Source organism: Salmo salar, chromosome 07, assembly GCF_965601325.2.
Source record: "Salmo salar chromosome 07, fSalSal1, whole genome shotgun sequence".
NCBI classification, from domain to species: Eukaryota; Metazoa; Chordata; class Actinopteri; order Salmoniformes; family Salmonidae; genus Salmo; species Salmo salar.
In genome coordinates, this window is record NC_138297.1 from 31,686,596 (window position 1) to 31,707,815 (window position 21,220).

Genomic DNA, 21,220 nt, shown 5'->3' on the forward strand with positions numbered 1-21,220 from the left:
AGTATTTTACTGGGTGACTTTTACTTTTCTATTAAGGTATCTTTACTTTTACTCAAGTATGATAGTTGTGTACTTTTTCCACCACTACTCAGAAGTGAAATGACAACATTGAACAGTGAATCATCATGTGTTTGTATAAAATATCTAACAATGAAAGAGAAGGATTGCTGTTTTGAATTTGGTCAAGTTAGTGTGGGAGAGGTGGAAAAACTAGTTACCCATCAATAATGACAGGCCGCCAGGTATAGACAACCTTGATGGGAAACTATTGAGAATGTATCGCCACCCCATTTGCTCTCTCTTTAACCAAAGCCTAAAGGAGAGTGTGTGTCCACAGGCATGGAAGGAAGCTAAAGTAATTCCACTACCTAAAAATAGTAAAGTGTCACGCCCTGATCTGTTTCACCTGTTCCTGTGATTGTCTCCACCCCCTCCAGGTGTCGCTTATTTTCCCCAGTGTATTTATCCCTGTGTTTCCCATCTCTTTGTGCCAGTTCGTCTTGTATGTTTAGTCAAGTCAACCAGCGTGTTTTTCCCCATACGCCTTTGCTATTCTCTTTTTATAGTCCTCCTGGTTCTGACCCCTGCCTGACTCTGGACTACTTTCCCGCCTGCCTGATCATCCTGCCTGCCCTGACCTTGATTCCGCCTGCCCTTCGGTACCTTTTGGACTCTGATCTGGTTTGGACCTTTTTGCCTGTCCACGACCATTCTCTTGCCTTACCCTATTGGATTAATAAACATTGTAAGACTCCAACCATCTGCCTCCTGTGTCTGCATCTGGGTCTCGCCTTGTGCCTTGATAGTAAAGTGCCTATTGCTGGCTCTAAAAGCCACCCAATCACTTTGCTGCCTGTTCTTAGTAAAAGGTCTGTCTGCCTGCCTGTCTGTCTGTCGGATTCTGCAGCAATAAAAGTGTAACGCTAGGAAGTAGTTTAGCTGTGGCCTAATGGTTTACACACGCACACATACACTTCACGCACTCGCACATTATCCTAATGGTTTAATGACTGGGTTGTTATGAAGCCTGCTATTGCTTCACTGTGTGAGCACCGTGAGTCATGATGAGAGAGAACCTGAATCCTGTTCCACAGAGACAGACAGTGGGTGGACAGACAAACACTCATCACATAAATAATAACCATGATAACCGTCATTTACAGTTATTGTGCAAAAGTCGGAATTTCAAAACCTTAAATGTAACCAGAAGAGTGGAAGAGGGGAACAAAGAAAAGGAGAGAGAGAGAACAATTAGGGTCCATGCTTTTAACACTACATTCTGTTCCTATGGAATCAGCAGAAAGACACGATTATGAGCCTTCCCCCCAAAAACACACACACGCTGACCTCCCGCCCCTCATTCCCTGCTCCCCCAACTGTGAAATTGAACACCAACCAGAAAAGATGGAATGAGGAGGATGAGGAAGGGAAGGTGGAAAGGGAGAGCACATGGAGAAAGGGGAGAAGAGGGCTGGAATAGAATTAAGGACAAGGAGGAGAAGAGGAGGAGTTGGGGGCTAGTAGGAGGAAGAAAAATATTTTACTCAACTAAAACCTACAAGGAAATCCCATATCACAGACATCAAACATCTTCAGATCAAACCTCAGATAGGGGTTAATATTGACTGATCGGTCTAAGGCACTGCATCGCAGACTCGGGTTCGATCCCGGGCTGCGTTGCAGCCGGCCGCGACCGGGAGACCCATGAGGCGGGGCACAATTGGCCCAGCGTTGTCCGGGTTTGGCCGTCTGGGATGTCCATGTCCCATCGCGCTCTAGCGACTCCTTGTGGCAGGCCGGGTGCATGCACGCTGACTCGTGCATACAGTCTCGTCCCATCGCTGCCCTTACGGACTCCGGAGAGGTGAAGGTTGAGCGCCTCCGACACACTGGTGCGGCTAGCTTCCCGGATTAAGCGGGCATTGTGTCAAGAAGCAGTGCGGCTTGGCAGGGTCATGTTTCGGGGGACGCACGGCTCTCGACCTTCGCCTCTCTCGAGTCCGTACGGGAGTTGCAGCGATGGGACAAGACTGTAACTACCAATTGGATATCACAAAATTGGGGAGAAAAAGGGCTAAAATAAAAAGATTGACTAGTCTGGCTAGGTTTATAAACCTTAAAATGCCTAGACTAGCAATTACATTTTAGAGGAAATAGGGCATTCTCACTGAAGAAATATAGAAATATATCTGATTCTGATTGTGCCTTAATGATAGATCAGAATGAAAAAGATGACATGGGCATCGGAGGACCTGATTCTAGATTAGCACTCCTCCTCTGAAACACTTTTTAAATACAGGCCCTGTGCAATCAAAGCGGCTGTCGGCAGTACCATTGTCATGCTATAGATAATTACACTAGGGACATTCCTTAGTTGACTGAATAGATAAAGAGAGACACATATTTATGTTGATTTATTTTCCCTTTCGTACTTTAACTGTTTGCACGTCGTTGCAACACTGCACATAGCCATAATATGACATCGGAAATGTCTCTATTCCTTTGGAGCTTTTGTGAGTGTAACGTTTACTGTTCATTTTTCTTTGTTCATTTCGCTTTTGTTTATGATCTATTTCACTTGCTTTGGCAATGTAAACATATGTTTCCCATGCCAATAAAGCCCTTTGAATTTAATTTAATTGCGAGAGAGAGAGAGAGAGAGAAAGAGAGAGAGCGAGAGAGCGAGCGAGAGAGAGAGAGAGCAATGACAGAGATAGAGAGAGTTAGAGGAGAGAGGGAGGGAGTAAAGAAAAGAATGTCCATCACGTTGCCACCAGCCACACAGGGAGTCACGCCGACCTCTCGCTGGGTGACATTATCTCAATGTTATTTAACTAACTCTCCTAGTGACGTCTGGCATAGAGACCTCACCCAGTGACGATTGAGGGAGGGATAGAGGGAGGGAAGGAAGGAAGGAGAGAGGGAAGGAGGGCAGGAAGTGGTAGGGGTGTATATGGGACTGAGAGGGGGACGAAAGGGTGTTTTTAGGAACAAAGTGGGCGGGTGTGGAAGTTAGGCAGAGAGGGTGTTTTTAGGAACAAGGTGGGAAGTGAGGGGAATGTTGTTGGGAGGAGAGAGGGGAAGCTGTGATGTAACAGATGACCTATCCAACTGTTTTCCTACGCTGTGTGTGTGTGTGTGTGTGTGTGTGTGTGTGTGTGTGCGCCCCCATGCTCATTCGGGACATTGTTGGCATTCTTCAGAGAGGAGCTGCATTGTGCCACCGGGACAGGAAGGAAGAGGGGACTGTGTGTTTGTGTGTGTGTGTCTGTTTGCTTGTGTGTGGTTGTCAGGTGGAAGACGGTGTGTGTGTGTGTGTGTGTGTCTTTGCTTGTGTGTGGTTGTCAGGGTGGAAGACGGGTGTGTGTGTGTGTGTGTGGTTGTCAGGTGGAAGACGGGTGTGTGTGTGTGTGTGTGTGTGTGTGTGTGTGGTTGTCAGGTGGAAGACGGTGTGTGCCATATTTATTTCAAGAGGTTAGAGGTGTGAAATGTTGTTAAACAGAGGTTACATCCCACACCCACACACACACCCACACACACACATTATTTACAATAGAGAAAATCACACTCCAATGTTAAGTATGACCCAATTTTATTCTGCCATAATGACCCAATTCTAATTCCATTTAGTTATAATCTGTCTCTGTAACCAAACCAACAGATTAGGATTGAGAGTCAAAGTGACGACAGTTTATTCGACTAGATAATCTCAACAGTTGTTGTAATCCCAGTATGATTGTTTGCATGTGTTCAGTTCCTACTACAATCATCCCATTCCCATGAGGAACGGGATAAATGTAAAACAAGTCAAGTCAAATAAACCCAAATCATCAAAACACAATACCATTTTATCCTAGCCTTGCCCCAGATCTGTTTGTGCTTTTGCCTTCTCCATTGTCATTGCCTAGCATGGGAACAGACTGCCACCAAGGCTATGTGTAGCCATCATACAAGCAAACATATGCCAAACACAAATCCTCTCATTATCATAGATTAGAAAGCTTGTCTCATATATCTTTGAGGCTGGTCACAGCTTGTAACCAGCCTCAACAGCCACACTTAACTCTGTGATAGAATGTCCATTAGTGTTCTGTATAATACTTGGCCATAAGTGTTCTGTATTTTGTCATGTTCTGTTTGGACCTCAGGAAGAATAGCTGCTGCGTCTTCAACAGTTAAAAATCATAAAATCACAATGCCCCCTAGTGGCCTTAGTGCCACAATGACTCTGGAGTGGTTTTCTCTTCACACAGTTCAATGCGGTCACTATTGCCCAAGAAGTCACAACCTACAGCCAAGTGTTCTTCATGCCTTAATTCACATTCCCTCACTGCACACACAGATTCAATAGTGCAACTACTGTCCCTACAAGTCACAACCCCATGAACCCACTATAGCCCATTATCACAGATCATCATTTCATTAGGCAATTTAAAGAGGAAGTTAAACTAATAATGGTTGGGGGGGGGGGGGGGTAACAAGTTGTAAAGGGTAACAAGTTGTAAAGGGTAACAAGTTGTGGTAGTACACCGGACGTCATTGAATTACATTGGAGCAAGAAACAAGGCTGTCTTTTTCTCTCGTACTCTCTCTCTCCATCTGTCAGAGAGTCACATTGTGTCGTCCATAACTAATCGCGTTTGCCCATGCAGTCCAGAAAGGAGTGATGAGGAATACAGGAGTGGAGAGAGAGAGAAAGAGGGAAGGAGAGAGAGAGAGCACGAGATAGAGAGACCCAGAAGAGAAACGAGAGAGAGAGAGTAATTAATGAGCGTGTGGTAGGAAGAAAGGAAGTATGCTGCCAGGCAACCAGAATATAACAAAGATATAAAAGGAAGGGGGCTGTGTGTGTGTGTGTGTGTGTGTGTGTGTGTGTGTGTGTAGGAGGGGGGGGGGGGGCGCCAGGAGAGAAGGAGAAAACCCCTCTGTCAGCACCACACACACACACACACACACACACACACACACACACACACACACACACACACAGCCACTGCTGAAACTATAAAAGAAATAGAAAAGGAGCCAGGGGCATGTTCTCGTAAAAAACACTTCCTGTTTGTAACTAGTAGCTAACTAGAGAGAGCTAGAGAGAGGGAAAACATAGAAATAGAGGGAAGGAGACAAAGAAGGTATAAGGGAGGGTATGAATTACAAAAGAGAAAGGGAAAAAGGAGGAAAGAAGGAGGATAGACAAGAGATGGGACTTGGGGAGATAGAGAGTTGGAGATCTGATTACAAATAATCTGATTACAAAAAAAATAACTAATCGGTTATGTTACCAGCAAAAATGATGTAATTAGATTACAGATACTTTGAAAAACTAGATGATTACTTTTTAAAATGTATTTATTTCACCTTTATTTAACCAGGTAGGCTAGTTGAGAACAAGTTCTCATTTACAATTGCGACCTGGCCAAGATAAAGCAAAGCAATTTGACACATACAACAACACAGAGTTACACATGGAGTAAAACAAACATACAGTCAATAATATAGTAGAAAAATAAGTCTATATACAAAGTGAGCAAATGAGGTGAGATAAGGGGGGTAAAGGCAAAAAAGGCCATGGTGGCGAAGTAAATACAATATAGCAAGTAAAACACTGGAATAGTAGATTTGCAGTGGAAGAAAAGTAAAGTAAAGTAGAAATAGAAATAATGGGGTGCAAAGGAGCAAAATAAATAAATAAATAAATACAGTAGGGGAAGAGGTAGTTGTTTGGGCTAAATTATAGATGGGCTATGTACAAGTGCAGTGATCTGCGAGCTGCTCTGACAGCTGGTGCTTAAAGCTAGTGAGGGAGATGAGTGTTTCCAGTTTCAGAGATTTTTGTAGTTCGTTCCAGTCATTGGCAGCAGAGAACTGGAAGGAGAGATGGCCAAAGGAGGAATTGGCTTTGGGGGTGACCAGAGAGATATACCTGCTGGAGCGCGTGCTACAGGTGGGTGCTGCTATGGTGACCAGTGAGCTGAGATAAGGGGGAACTTTACCTAGCAGGGTCTTGTAGATGACCTGGAGCCAGTGGGATTGGCGACGAGTATGAAGCGAGGGCCAGCCAACGAGAGCGTACAGGTCGCAGTGGTGGGTAGTATATGGGGCTTTGGTGACAAAACGGATGGCACTGTGATAGACTGCATCCAATTTATTGAGTAGGGTATTGGAGGCTATTTTGTAAATGACATCGCCAAAGTCAAAGATCGGTAGGATGGTTAGTTTTACGAGGGTATGTTTGGCAGCATGAGTGAAAGATGCATTGTTGCGAAATAGGAAACCAATTCTAGATTTTACTTTGGATTGGAGATGTTTGATGTGAGTCTGGAAGGAGAGTTTACAGTCTAACCAGATACCTAGGTATTTGTAGTTGTCCACATATTCTAAGTCAGAACCGTCCAGAGTAGTGATGCTGGACGGGCGGGCAGGTGCAGGCAGGGATCGGTTGAAGAGCATGCATTTAGTTTTACTTGTATTTAAGAGCAGTTGGAGGCCACGGAAGGACAGTTGTATGGCATTGAAGCTCGTCTGGAGGGTAGTTAACACAGTATCCAAAGAAGGGCCAGAAGTATACAGAATGGTGTCGTCTGCATAGAGGTGGATCAGAGACTCACCAGCAGCAAGAGCGACATCGTTGATGTATACAGAGAAAAGAGTCGGCCCAAGAATTGAACCCTGTGGCACCCCCATAGAGACTGCCAGAGGCCCGGACAACAGGCCCTCCGATTTGACACACTGAACTCTATCAGAGAAGTAGTTGGTGAACCAGGCGAGGCAATCATTTGAGAAACCAAGGCTATTGAGTCTGCAGATGAGGATATGGTGATTGACAGAGTCGAAAGCCTTGGCCAGGTCAATGAATACGGCTGCACAGTATTGTTTCTTATCGATGGCGGTTAAGATATCGTTTAGGGCCTTGAGCGTGGATGAGGTGCACCTATGACCAGCTCTGAAACCAGATTGCATAGTGGAGAAGGTGCGGTGGGATTCGAAATGGTCGGTAGGATTCGAAATGGTCGGTAATCTGTTTGTTGACTTGGCTTTCGAAGACTTTAGAAAGGCAGGGTAGGATAGATATAGGTCTGTAGCAGTTTGGGTCAAGAGTGTCCCCCCCCTTTGAAGAGGGGGATGACCGCAGCTGCTTTCCAATCTTTGTTAATCTCAGACGACACGAAAGAGAGGTTGAACAGACTAGTAATAGGGGTTGCAACAATTTTGGCAGATAATTTTAGAAAAAAAAGAAACTTCTTGGACTACTTGTAATCAGATTACATGTAACTTGTTACATGTAATAATTTCCACCTTTGATATGTGCTGCTTTCTTTGTATGTTCTTTCAGTTTCTGTCTCTCACTCTCTGTCTTCAGCTCTCTCTTTATCGCTCAAACCTATGCCTAAACACACTTCCTCTACACTCCCCCTCTCTCTTTCTACCTCTCACACACACAATTTCTCCTTCCCTTCTCCCACCTTCCTTTTTATAATATCCCCAGCTCTACCTTCCTTTTCTCCCTGCCAGTCTCCCTCTCTCTATATACTGTACCTCTATACCTCTTTGACTCTCTCTAGTCTCTCTCTGCTCTTGTCCATCCTACTCTCATCCAGGGTTGGGTAAGTTACTTTCTAAATGTAATCCTTTACAGTTACTAGTTACCAGTCCAAAATTGTAATCAGTAACGTAACTTTTGGATTAGCCAAACTCAGTAACGTAATCAGATTACTATTGGATTACTATCCCCTTGAAAGGCATTAGAAGAAGACCAAAAAAATCCATCAAATGAATTTGGTGTGTCATCATAGTGGTCTCTGACTTCTGGTCAGACTCACTCAGGTTGAACAAACTTAAACGTGCACTTTTTTTCAATGCTAAATTGAATGTAATTGAGATGTGTCATGATGTATTTTTTCACACAAATGTTAAAGTGAATTTAAAAGTAGTGGTAATAAAACCGATTACAGTCCTTTTTTTTTGTAATCAGATTACATGTAACTGATTACATGTAATAATTTACTCCCCAACCCTGCTCTCATCACACAAAGCCTCTCTTTCACAGCTCTCTCTCTCTCCCTCACTTCCAGAGTCAAATGGTGCCGGGCACACACACATTCTTCTTTTAACACACTTCATTATCTGTTGATAGAAGAGAGACCTCTATCTTTCTCTCCTACCCTTCCCCTCTCTCTCTCTGTCTCATTTTCTCCTTCTCAATCTATCGGCCCCTGTCTCTCTTTCATACTCTCCCTCCCTTCCTTTCTCTCTATCACTCTGCCTCTACCACCTCTCTCTAAGCACACACACACTCCTCCCCTGTCTGCCCTCTAAAAATCAATATTACAGACACTGCTTGTTATCACCCAAATGAGATACAGCAGACAGAGCAACACGGTCTCAGAGCATTTCGTATTATTCTGTATGTAAATCTGAGATCACTCCATTTAGTATGAAATGTTATGTTTCGTATGGTATGTATTCATTTGTGGATGTCCATCACCCATTTCCTATCAGTATTCATATCAGTAAATTGCCTTCAAACAATATGTTACCAATTTGAAAAACGTACATTAAGTTACGAATTCCAATTTGTGGCTAACGTTAGCTAGGGGTGGCTAGGTGGCTAATGCTAATGTTAGCTAGCTGGCGAACATTACGGTTAGGGTTAGGAAGTAGGTTAAAGGGTTAAGGTTAGCTAATATGCTAAGTAGTTACAAAGTAGCTAAAAAGTAGTAAGTAGTCGCTAAGTAGCTAAAATGATCAACCACCCTATTTTCGTTTTTGCCTTAAGTAACATTCTGTCTTATTTAACCATACCAAACTTAACATATCATATCCATTTGAGTGTCCCGGATTTACGTTTACTATGTCAAGTCTAGTCTATGAGACCAGTATGGACAGAGACAGAACTTACAAGATGGCCACACACTTAATGTGCTTGGTTTGGCTCCTCCACGTCTCTCTTTTGTCCTGCGGGACCACCCACACACACAGATACACACAGTTATTGATCTGTCTGGAGAAACGTTGTCCTTTGTCCTGTTCTTTTAGAGAGAGGGAAAGATATATAGAGAGAGAGGTTGTGGTTAAGCACTTTACCCTCAGACTACAAGGCTCTGTTTGTGTACCTGTGGCTTTCGACATTAGCTCATCTCCAGACTCAGACCTGTTTGTGTGTATGTGTGTATGTGTGTGTGTGTGTGTGTGTGTTTGTGAAGCCCTATATAATGACTTGAATTTATATCACATTTTTGACAAGAGCCCTATTGTTCCTGGTTAAAAGTAGTGCACTATATAGGGAATAGGGTGCCATTTTGGGACGCACCCCTAAACTCACACAACATAAACACTTATACAAGTAGCTCTTGTAATGAAATAGTGTGTGTGTGTGTGTGTGTTTGTGTGTGGGTGTGTGTTATTGGTAATGGTATGATTCTACTGCCCCCTGTTGGCAAACGAAGTGCAGTCTAAAAAAAAGCTGGCTGAACGAATACAAGCATAGTACTTTTAAACAGGGTCAATAGGGCTCTGGTTGAAAGTAGTGTACACACAGGGAATAGAATAGAGAGATGCAGCCATAATATTGCAGCTGGTAGATGCAGTATAATGTGTACAATGTATGGACAAAGAGAGAAACAGCTACATATAATGCAGGCGATCTTAATTTAGGAATCTAGATGTGCCTATGTATCTTTGTGAGAGTATACGCGGGATGGGCGATGAAGGTAGTAGCGTCCCTGGTCTAGTTTCCCCTCTTTGGGCCGGCTGGGAGATTGTGTGCTGTAGACCCTTGGATGTAGCTGCACTTAGCGCAGGGCAAGAAGTGGAGTGAGGACGAGAGCGAAGGAGGAGGAAGAGGAGGGAAAGGAAGGTATGTCGGCTCTTTTGTGTTGCGGTGCTGAGAGGGCCATCATAGACTTTCTGTAGAGCGGCTTGAAGTGAGACATCCAGGGGGAGGCCATCGATAGCCAGAGCTGCGCCCGGGAATCCTCACCAAACGTGGGCAGAGACCGGATGACAGCGCCCCCCCATGGTGGAAGTGATGGTGGTTGGCTTGGACTTAGACAGCTTGTGGAAGTCATGGTGCTGGCATCCATCATAGAGGCCACTCCAGTCTCACTAGCCTGGCTACGGTGACCCAAGCCTGGGGAGAGGGTGTTGTTCGCTGGGGTATCTCCACTGGATCCATTGGCTCCGTACGTAGGTGGTGGATGGGAGAGAGGGGGGTAGAGGCTGAGGCCGACTTCGGGGCATCGTAGCTGGATAGTCCGTAGCTGGTCCAGGGGGTAGTGGTGGTGGTTCTGATGGCAGGTACAGACAGCTCATTGTACTTCACTGCAACACGACGCGTTACCAGTGAGAGAAGCTCAACGCAGCCCTGCTGGAAGTAACGATTGAGGAAGTAGACAAGCTAGAAGAGGGGGAGAGAGAAGGGAGAGAAGGTCTGTCCCGAAAGAGACACAATAAAGACATTGCGAAAGAAGGGGGGGGGGGGGGGGGGGGGGGGGTGGAGGACACTCAGTATTACGATCTCACAAAGCACAGAAGTTATTTGCTAAGGATGATCAGATCTTATGTGGCACCCAATCACCTTTATAGTACTTTAATTTTGACTGGCCTGGTCAAAAGTAGTGCAGTATATTGTGTATCGGGTGCCATTTGGGACATACTGATTAATTGGATTATTAGGGTATCGTTTTAAACATTCCATTACACTGTAGCTAAACATGAAATCAACAACCCACTGGGCACAGACGTCAATTCAACGTCTATTTCACGTTGGTGCCCGGTGGGAATCTTCTTTTCCACAAATAAAAATGTGTGCGTAGGAATTGCCTCACTTACGCTCTGAGCGCCGTACCAAGCAGGGCTTACTGGGACGCTCGCGGCGTTGTTCTCGATCACCACGTTCCCCACAATCACAGGAACCGTACATCTTACCGAATCGTACATCTTACCGAACATCTTACCGAACATCTTACAGAACCGTACATCTTACCGAACCGTACATCTTACCGAACCGTACAACTTACCGAACCGTACATCTTACCGAACCGTACATCTTACCGAACATCTTACCGTACATCTTACCAAACCGTACATCTTACCGAAATCATACAGGCTAAGCTGTCGGTAGATACGGCACATTCTCTTGTTGATAAACAGCGGTGGGGGAGCCATCTCCAGAATCTCCTTAATGAACATCTCGTCGATGGCAACATACCTATAATGTTATGTTATGTAAGTTTTTCTTGAAATTCATTTTTTTTTTTGCTGGCACTTGTATATACAATGAATTTTTTCTCCTTTCTCTTTATCTCTCCATCCATCCATCCAGCCATCCATCCATCCATCCATCAATCCATCCCTCTCTCTTTTTCTCTCCCTCACCTCCCGCTCTGATTTCATCAGGCCGGTCTCCACCAGCATCCAGAGTTTGCCAGGGAAGCCAGGGACGTGGCAGGGCAGGGCGGCAGTGACACAGAGGCTCCCCGATCGGCCTGGTGGGTTGCAGTGGCCGGTTCTGTCCCTGAAAGGAATTTCTATTCATTCAATTTGTTTGACAGGGACCATGTACAACTGAAACATGGCTAAATCTTTCAAAAATATGTTATGCATTGTAGGCCTACTTTAGCCAAGGCTTGCGCCCCAAATGGCAACATATTATCGTCAAATGTACTGAACTGAGTTTGCAGAACATTAGGAACACATGCTCTTTCCATGACATAGACTGACCAGGTGAATCCAGGTGAAAGCTATGATCCCTTATTGTCACTTGTTAAATCCACTTCAATCAGTGTAGATGAAGGGGAGGAGAAAGATTAAAGAAGGATGTTTAAGCCTTGAGACCATTGACACATGGATTGTGTATGTGTGCCATTCAGAGGGTGAATGGGCAAGACAAAAGACTTATGCGCCATTGAACGGGGTATAGTAGTAGGTGCCAGGCGCACCGGTTTGAGTGTGTCAAGAACGACAACGCTGCTGGGTTTTTCAGCTCAACAGTTTCCCGTGTGTATCAAGAATGGTCCACCACCCAAAGGACATCCAGTCAACTTATCACAACTGCGGGAAGCATTGGAGTCAACATGGGCCAGCATCCCTGTGGAACGCTTTTGACACTTTGTAGAGTCCATGCCCCTGACGAATTGAGGCTGTTCTGAGGGCAAATGGGGGGGTGCAACTCAATAATAGGAAGGTGTTAACGAAATAGCTTATATATCCAGTGAACAATAAAATCATTTAGCATACAGACAGCAAATAAACACAACATATTCCCACATTTCCCTGGTCCGGGGTGAGCGTGAGGATCGCGTCTTCCCGCTCTTTGAAGCAGTCCTCGTCCTCCTACTCTACAGGGGACGCGGAGGGAGACACTGGGGGAGACCGCGTCGACACCAGTCCCAGACGGGAGCTCAGGGGATGAGCGTGGGGAGAGGTTATTATACGGGTATGGGTTCGGTATATTCGCGCTGATCTCCTGCTCGTCATCTTCTAGTTGTATGTATGACGGCACGGTAGTGGGAAAAATCCGTTACTCTTTGCTCACGCAAGTTTTTGTCTGTGCGCCTTGCAGGTTGGTAAAGAATAATTGATGGATGGAATTCACATGAAAGCTGCATGCTTCATACATATTAAAAACGTCACAATGCGAACTTTTTAGTAACCAATGCCAACACACAAACACAAAACATATAGCACGAGTCACAGTGAGACGTGAGCCATACATAAAAGTAAAACCATAGACGCCAAAGAACTCCGAAGCCATTCTAACGATAAATACTAGATCAACGATTGATAAACTGAGTGTAGACTAATCAGAATTGTTTTCTTCAATTTCGAGCCTTGACTGTCGTTTGGATTGTTTGCGCGCGTGAATTCACCTTGGCTTAATGCGCATTATGATGTCACCTCGTTGCCATTGAGCTTCTATGACGTCCATAAACAAGTGCTACATTTAAAATTGATGACGACAGAAATCTTGTTTTCTGTTATTGAGAAGTACCTGTGAAGCAATATAAACTTTTCGGCTTGCTTGCCAAAATATGGCCACTAATAATTTAGCGGAACAATCGCCACAGCTAAATAGTGACAGCAGGAGTGCATCCCCGAGAGTGTTAGGCGTAGACCTAACGGTCCACAAACGGCACAACAGTACGCGGGTACGAGATGTTGAAGCTGAGACTTCCGCGATTGGCACTGACGTGGATCTTAGGTACCTTCTGGAGGAAAACGCTCGACAGATGCTCAAATATCGGAAGAGGCCTCGCCTTGACCACGAACAACTAGTGAAACTGAGCAATTCCTTCTTCAATCAAGATTTCCCTACTAGGTTGTGGAAAATAGTGGATTCGGACATGTTCAAGTCGGCCACATGGGACAAGAATGGCATTTACATGCTTCTCGACGAGGAACGGTTCACCAAGGAGGTGTTGCAGCGAACAGGATTCCGACCTACTCTCCCATGTGTCACCATGGCAGGATTCGACCAACAAATGATTCTCTATGGTTTTCAAAAGCTCTCCTCAGCTACCCCCACCTCAAAGGTATGGCCTAATTGATCAAACACATTAAGTGGCCTAAATCTATTGGCAATGCATTACCAATGTGGTTACATGTTTTTGTCACAAATGGCACTCTATTTATTCCATTTATGGTTCCTGGTCAAAAGTAGCGCACTACATAGGGGATATGGTGTCATTTGGGACACAGAGCCTACCTACACTATCATCATATAGGCTATTTACAACTCATAATCATAACTCACTGTCACAATCTCTGGGATTTTACAAATATCTCATCACTGCCTGTCTTATGTTTTCCAGTTGTCCATGTACTACCATCACAGCTTCAGACAGCACCAGGAGAAGCTACTGAAGAAGGTCAAGGTACCGGTGGTTGCAGAGGTGGAAGCGGTGGAGGAGGAGGATGATGTGGAGATCGTCATGGTCACCCCTGGTCCTCCCCGTCAGCCCGACCCTCCTGTTACTCCCATTAGCCCTCCCGTTACCAGTAAAGCTGAGACCCGGGACGGCGAGGCCGAGAAGGATGAAAAGAAGGAGAAGGAGCGGCTTTCGCTAGCTGCCAAGGACCTGGTTGCCAAGATCAGCTCGGAGGTTAACCAGAGGAAGACCGTTCTGCCAGTCACACCCTCCTCCTCCCACACCCCATCCACACCCACCCCGGCTCCAGCCTCCTCCCCAGACCCCCCCTTTACCTTGTCCTACCCCTCCCCAGCCCCCCCCTTTACCTTGTCCTACCCCACCCCAGCCCCCTCCTGCTCCTACTCCAACCCATCCACCCCTGCACAGGCCCTAACCCCCTATTACACCTACTCCACCCCGGCTCCCACCACAGCCCCAGCCTCCTCCTCCCCAAGCCCACCAACGGCCTCTGTGGCTGGGGCATCTTCGCAGACCTCCAGGCCTACCACCACCCAGGAGGGAAACAGCGGTAGTAGTCGAAGCATCACTCCCATAGCCCGTGGTTGGGTGAGGCTCAACCCCAACCCTTTCGACAGGGCACCAGGACCAGCTGGACCAGCCCCAGGTCCCCCTGAGGCCACCCCCGATGCCTGCCCCTACCACCTAGCCCACTCTTTGGTCTTCACACCCTCCATCAACCACCAGCTTTGTATAGCCAAGGCCCAGTTCGAAGAGGCAAATGAGGCCCAGGCACACCAAGCGCACCAGTCACAAGCCCAGGCCCTAAATGCCCACCTGGCACAAGCTCAAGCTCAGGCCCATCAGGCTCAAGCCCAGCAGGCCCAAGCTCAGGCCCTAAATGCCCATCAGGCCCAATCTCAACAGGTTCAAGCCCAGGCCCTGTATGCCCAGATGGCTCAGGCCCAGATGGCATGGATGCAAGCAGCGATGTATAACCCCTGGGTTCTCCAGGCCATGCAAATGCAGATGGCAGCCTATATGTCCCCCCCACCACACTACCTGCACCGGCCAGCAGGGGGGTTCTCAACCACTCACCACATAAACCCAGTCTTCCCCAGTGGGAGCAGTAGCCCTGCTGGAGCAGGGTCAGAGTCGGGCCGTTACTCCCCTGATCTGTCTTTCTCCCCATCCAATCCCCGAACCCCTCTATCCCTTGATCCATCCATCCATCCATCCATCCAGCTTAACCAAACCTTGGGTAGGCCTATGAAATACTTTTAGAGAAAACCTTTCATCTAGATGATTAATAAACGATTTTGCAGTTCGTATTTGTTTGGTTGGTGTTTTTTTGTGTGTGGGGGGGGGGGGGGGGGGGGGAGTAAAAAAGATTATTCTATTTTATTCAGAGTAAAGCCCAGTGTTGTCTCAGAGTGTTGCCTATTTTACCAGGTAGTTAGTGAGAGAAAAACCAGGCCCAGTGAGAAAGCCCCACACCTCCACCTTGTTTTTATGGTGAGAATAGAGAGATCGATTCAAACATTTTCTCCAAAAGTGGGTAAAGTACTCTACGCTGTGGAAGAAATGGAATAGCAAGTCTTGAGGCATTGGTTCAGTCCTATTAAGATGCTTTGGAAAGAAAAAAGAAAACTTAGTGTAATCAGTGTTGGTGTCATTACTCAAAAAAGTAATATATTACCTATTACTCAATACTTCTTTCAACAATAACAAATTAATTTACTTATTACTCCATAGGAAAAGTAATTTGTTACATTACTTTTGCATTACACCCCAAAATGCTGCGCGCCCTCACTCAATGTCAACCTTAAGTTATGTAGGCCTATACACCAAATAAGTAACCTAATAATGAAAGATTCTACTGTGGAAAAGGGCAGAATTTCCCCTACTACATACCCAGCTCCAAGCTTGTTCACATAGAGATCTTATTCAATTTGCAACGTCTGCTTCCAACTCACACTCTCAAACACGTAGATCCCCTGAACGCAGCTCACTTTCCAGCTCACACCCTCTCAAACACATAGATCCCCTGAACGCAGCTCACTCTCCAGATCCCAATCACCTGAATTCTGATCACCTGTTCACACACCTGTATGTCATTATCACACACTATTTAGTTGTTCTTTGCACCCCATCATTGTGAGGTATTGTTTGTTTTGTGACACACTTCTATTTGGAGCTCTGGTTTTCCTGTAATTTAATCCTCCCTTGTTTGATAGTTTTGGCCTGCCTCACTAATGACGCCTATTCCCTGCCTGTACTTTAGCCTATTGGATTTCCTGTTATCAACCTATTGCCCGATCTCCCGGATGACGTTACTAGCCTTTTCCCTGCCTGTACTGTTTCCTTTTTGGACGCCCTGTGTATGACCTTCTGCCTGCCCCTGGACCCAGCTACCTGCCTCCTCCTGTGGTCCTTTACAAATAAACACCTGCTGCTCCCTACACTTGAAACCAGCTCTCTGTCTCCCATCGTGTTCACTACACAATTACTATTCTAATTCCTGATTCTATGCTTGTTCAGCTATCCTGGGTTAAAGCCTGTCCTCCTGAACGATTAAAATCAAGCCTTGGTTGTTTGGATGAGGTAGGCCTACAGTCATCTTCAACTGCAGTGGTCAGGTCTCTGGGGTCTTTCGCTACGGGTTTTGCTTTGGCATACGAAATGTGGCGATGTCTTTAGATTATGTAGACAACTCCACGCCATATAAAGATAGACAAGGTTTTAAAAACGTACCTAAATTACACAGTGTAAAGAAGGAAGTCTGTACAGAATACTAATATTGCAAAACATGCATCCTGTTTGAAATATGGCACTAAAGTAAAACTGCAAAAAATGTGGCAAAGAATTTAACTTTATGTCCTGAATACAAAGCGTTATGTTTGGGGCAAATCCAACACAAAACATCACTGAGTACCACTCTTCATATTTTCAAGCATGGTGGTGGCTGCATCATGTTATGGGTATGCTTGTCATCGGTGACGACTAGGGAGTTTTTTTAGGAGAAGAGAGATTTTTTTTTTTTTTCCCACTTGAATTCAGGCTGTAACACAACAAAATGTAAAACAAGTCAAGGGGTATGGATACTTTTTGAAGGCACTGTTTTTAGGTTGTATATATGGTTTTGACATGGTAGGCCTACAACCCAAACAATGTTCCATATGAATGACTTGTAGTGTTTTGACAGGTTGTTTCATAACTTCATTGTGTCAATTGTTTGCTTTGCTTGTTAGTGTATATCAATTCCCCATTACATATATCACCAGTAGTACATTTACCTTTAATTCCTATAATTTCTAATCTACAATGTTGTTACTTTGGTTACGGTAATTTATTTTAATGCATTCAATAGTATTATTCCAGTCTTCCCATTCTCATTGTCTGAGTGGACACATTGTTTGCAGAGTGAACAACATATGCTACACTTGTGAGAAACAAGTTTTGGTTTATTTCATTCCATTTATGAGTTTTGTCAATTTTGTCATTGTCTTTTGTTTGGAGTGCTCCTGTCGGTATTGAGTAAGGACGCGCACGCATAGAAGTAGACCTATCGGCTACCTGGCCTGGCGTAAATGTAGGCGTATAAATGTGCCCATTTGGGGATCTGATAGTATTTCTCAAAGTAATGTTTTCTTCACCTCAAACAGCAAGCAAAGGAAGTCTGTTTTTTTCCATCCATTGATAATTATAATAGGTCCTCAATGTATTTGAAAAATATTCCCAGCTCTCTCCTTTCGATAATGTCATGTCCTGATCCGTTGGAAACGTAAATAAATAGGCCTACCTGATTACTTTTTTTTTATCAGTGCGTGACCTTTACTGAAATAGGTTCCGGTACTCAATTTGGGTGCTGGTACTGTTTATATAAGTTGCAGGAGCGCCACAATACTTTCCCGCTAATATTCTATAAGAGGAACAGGAACTCAAGCAGTAGAACATTTGAGGTGCTGGTACTCTGGTGAGCTTCTTATCCCTTGCGCAAATAGCCAACAGCTGTGTCTGTTCTGGGAAACTCTGAGCGCCCAGAATATTTTATACAATGTTCCCACCAAGTTAATAGTTAATTCAATGTTTCAATTTTTTTTTAAATCATTATATTTTCTACCTGAAGGCTGCAATGCTTTTATTTGTTGGCTTTATGTAGGCTATTTTTACATAGATGGCAATAGCAATGATTGTGAGATACGAAGACTTTATTATAAATGAAATGAAACTGTTTCACAAAAAATGTGCATATGAAAACCATAAGTGGCATGCAGATCGGTAGAAATGGTAAGATACATTGGCATTCAACATGAGAAGGGTTGCTGACTCCGAGCGTAGCGCAACATCAGGAGAGTAATGGCAGAATCTAAGAAAGCCAGCAGGAGCGGGAGAGTAGTTGGGTCAGCTGAAGTTTTTTTAAATTCTGGTTGTCTAGATCTCTGGCGCCCTCTTGAGGCATTTGTCTTATTTCATCAAACCGTAAGCTTTAAGCGTCAGACAAGCTCAATGCATATAGCTGATTTTGTTAAACACATCCAGGGTGTATCCAGTGGCTCCCCGTCATTCAGGGCAGGTGGGGCTCTGTTTAGCTAAAAAAAAAAGGAAGTAAGAAGTCCACTGGGTGCATATATATAAACAATTTTTTTGCATGTTTTGCATGTTATTTTGGCATTAATTCGTGTCACGTATCAGTTTGCAAACAATGTAAAAAAAAAAAAAAAAAATCTTTGTACGCAGCTTCATTAATTCAAACATGGTCTCTTTTTTGCTTTCTTGAATAAGGCAGCTCCAAAATGCAGGTGTTTCAGCTCAGCTCAGTGCTTTCTGTGGTGATGGGGCAGCCAGCGGAAAATACGGAGCGTAGGGGTTGGTAATGTTCTCTAGTGCGCCGTGATTGGCTCAGTGTTCTGTCACTCATGGGGACACTGTACAGCTGGTGACCGAAGTCAGCGTGCATCCGCCCGGCCCGCCACAAGGACTTGCTAGAACGCGATGGGACAAGGACATCCCGGCCAGCCAAACCCTCCCCTAACCTGGACGACGCTGGGCCAACCTCATGGGTCTCCTGGACGCGGCCGGTTGCGACACAGCATGGGATTGAACCTGGGATTGTAGTGACGCCTCTAGCACTATGAAACAGTGCCTTAGACTGCTGCGCTACTCGGGAGGCCCCAACAATGAGTGGTTTGGAAGGAATCAGTGGCTAACTGCAAGCATTGCAAAACAATCGCTAGCCTGCTTTTCAGTGGAGTGGATGTGTGGTCCAATTCTGGGTTTAAGGGTCTCCTTTCCAAGTTTAAAAGGATTAACATTCAACATTGGCCATGCTGTCCATCCAGCATGATTTCTGCCGCTTTCAAAACAACTGGAAACTCGGAACTGGGAAATCTCAAACTTCAATGAGTTCAAGATAACTAGTAACTTGGAAAAAAACGAGCTCCAACTGGGAAAATACGTTTTGAACGGTCATCCAACTCGGAATTCCAAGTCGGAAACTCTAGAGCCCCGACCTGAAGATCACTAACATCATGATTCGACATTGTTTTTTTCAGAGTTCCCAATTGTCTTGAAAGCACCATAAATCCAGAGAATGCCAGACTTTAAGGACAAAGTTTGATGCAAAAATTTGCCCGTGAAAGACTGCCACGTCACCTTCCTGTTCAAGTGAGCACAGCACAAGGTGAGTCCAAAAATGTATTGTATGCTGCTGCATAAATGATGTAATATTCCAGGGAGATATGTATACTGTAGTTAAGAAAGTAATACTAAGTGTATGTTGTGTAGTAAGCTGTTAGTAGCCCATGTGCCTCACCCTAATAATTTGATCCCTGTGTATCCTCCACCAAATTTCACAGTGGGTGCGAGACCCTGTGGCTTGTAGTCCTCTCCAGGTCTTGCACCAAAATTTGGTGGAGGATCGGTGATGATCTGGGGGTTCTTCAGCAAGGCTGGAATCAGGCTGATTTGTCTTTGTGAAGGACGCATGAATCAAGCCACGTACAAGGTTGTCCTAGAAGAAAACTTGCTTCCTTCTGCTCTGACAATGTTCCCCAACTCTGAGGATTGGTTTTTCCAGCAGGACAATGCTCCATGCCACACAGCCAGGTCAATCAAGGTGTAGATGGAGGACCACCAGATCAAGACCCTGTCATGGCCAGCCCAATCTCCAGACCTGAACCCCATTGAAAACCTCTGGAATGTGATCAACAGGAAGATGGATGGTCACAAGCCATCAAACAAAGCCGAGCTGCTTGAATGTTTGCGCCAGGAGTGGCATAAAGTCACCCAACATCAATGTGAAAGACCGGTGAAGAGCATGCCAAGAAGCATGAAAGCTGTGATTGAAAATCAGGGTTATTCCACCAAATATTGATTTCTGAACTTAAAACATTAGTATTGTGTTGTTTAAAAATGATGATGAACTTTCTTTGCATTATTCGAGGTCTGACAACACAGCATCTTTTTTTGTTATTAGGATCAGTTTTCATTTTCTGCAAATAAATGCTCTAAATGACAATATTTTTATTTGGAATTTGGGAGAAATGTTGTCAGTAGTATATAGAATAAAACAAAAAAAAATAATTTTACCCAAACACATAACTATAAATAGTAAAACCAGACAAAGTGATAATTTTGCAGTGGTCTCTTAATTTTTTCCAGAGCTGTATATTCCGAATGGTGACATTTGCGCAATCGGTTTTCTATCGCTCATTTGCACGTCACGTCAATGATATCATGTCACCGTGTGGGACTGTGGGTCAAATAACCTTGTCGAGGGTGGGCGCCCTGATTCTAGGGTGTCTGTGTCCATGGATGATTACAGGCGGGAAGATCTCACTCTCAGACGTACACAGTTCTGACCAGGGCACATACTTGTGCTTCTTCGGTCCCGATACCGATCGACAGAGATGAAATCCAGAAGCTGTCGCGCTCACGGTCACCCTCAAAGTTGAAGAAAAGCCCTATGGAAACATAGTGACATGGTCACAATGGATAGTGGCAGTAACATTAGTGATTCATGTTTTGGGTATTTCTGAAGGCCTATGGTTAGGAGTGAATCCCCCAGCATGTGTATTACCTCTCATCAGTCTCATCCGAAAATGGGGATCACACTCAGATAATGATAGTCAGGACAGGTCAGAGTTGACATGCATGGAAGGAGAGGGTGAGAGTCCTACTGATGTGACGGAGAGGGGAGACTTGTGGCAGGATTCACAGACGAAGCAGAATGGTTGTCCAACTTCCTCTTCAACGACAATGGGGTTACTTGAGGGCATTTCACACAACTGAGCTGAGTCGAACTGCGCTGGAGGAGGATATTGTCTCTACCGTCAGAGACCGGTGAAAAG

The 21,220-nt window shown here is 44.9% G+C and overlaps 1 protein-coding gene and 1 long non-coding RNA gene across 2 annotated transcripts; one reads left to right on the forward strand and one right to left on the reverse strand.

The window, feature by feature from the left end:
• Window positions 1-11,077: 11,077 nt before the first annotated feature.
• On the reverse strand, window positions 11,078-15,992 carry LOC123743768 (uncharacterized). The gene is made up of 3 exons (XR_014392907.1): window positions 15,783-15,992; window positions 11,377-11,515; window positions 11,078-11,209 (listed from the first exon to the last, which is right to left on the reverse strand). It is a non-coding gene; the product is annotated as an uncharacterized LOC123743768 (long non-coding RNA).
• LOC106608900 (uncharacterized) lies at window positions 12,304-15,197 on the forward strand. The gene is made up of 2 exons (XM_014207113.3): window positions 12,304-13,532; window positions 13,812-15,197. The coding sequence occupies exons 1-2, from the start codon at window positions 13,032-13,034 to the stop codon at window positions 15,150-15,152; spliced, it is 1,842 nt and encodes a 613-aa protein (XP_014062588.2). The 5' UTR covers window positions 12,304-13,031; the 3' UTR covers window positions 15,153-15,197.
• Window positions 15,993-21,220: the final 5,228 nt, after the last annotated feature.

What these genes read in the sequence shown, in the direction of transcription:
- LOC106608900 (XM_014207113.3), top strand. Translation starts at nt 13,032, where the DNA reads ATGGCCACTAATAATTTAGCGGAACAATCGCCACAGCTAAATAGTGAC. An exon ending in CAGCTACCCCCACCTCAAAG is followed by an intron (nt 13,533 to 13,811) that starts GTATGGCCTAAT and finishes TATGTTTTCCAG; the next exon opens with TTGTCCATGTACTACCATCA.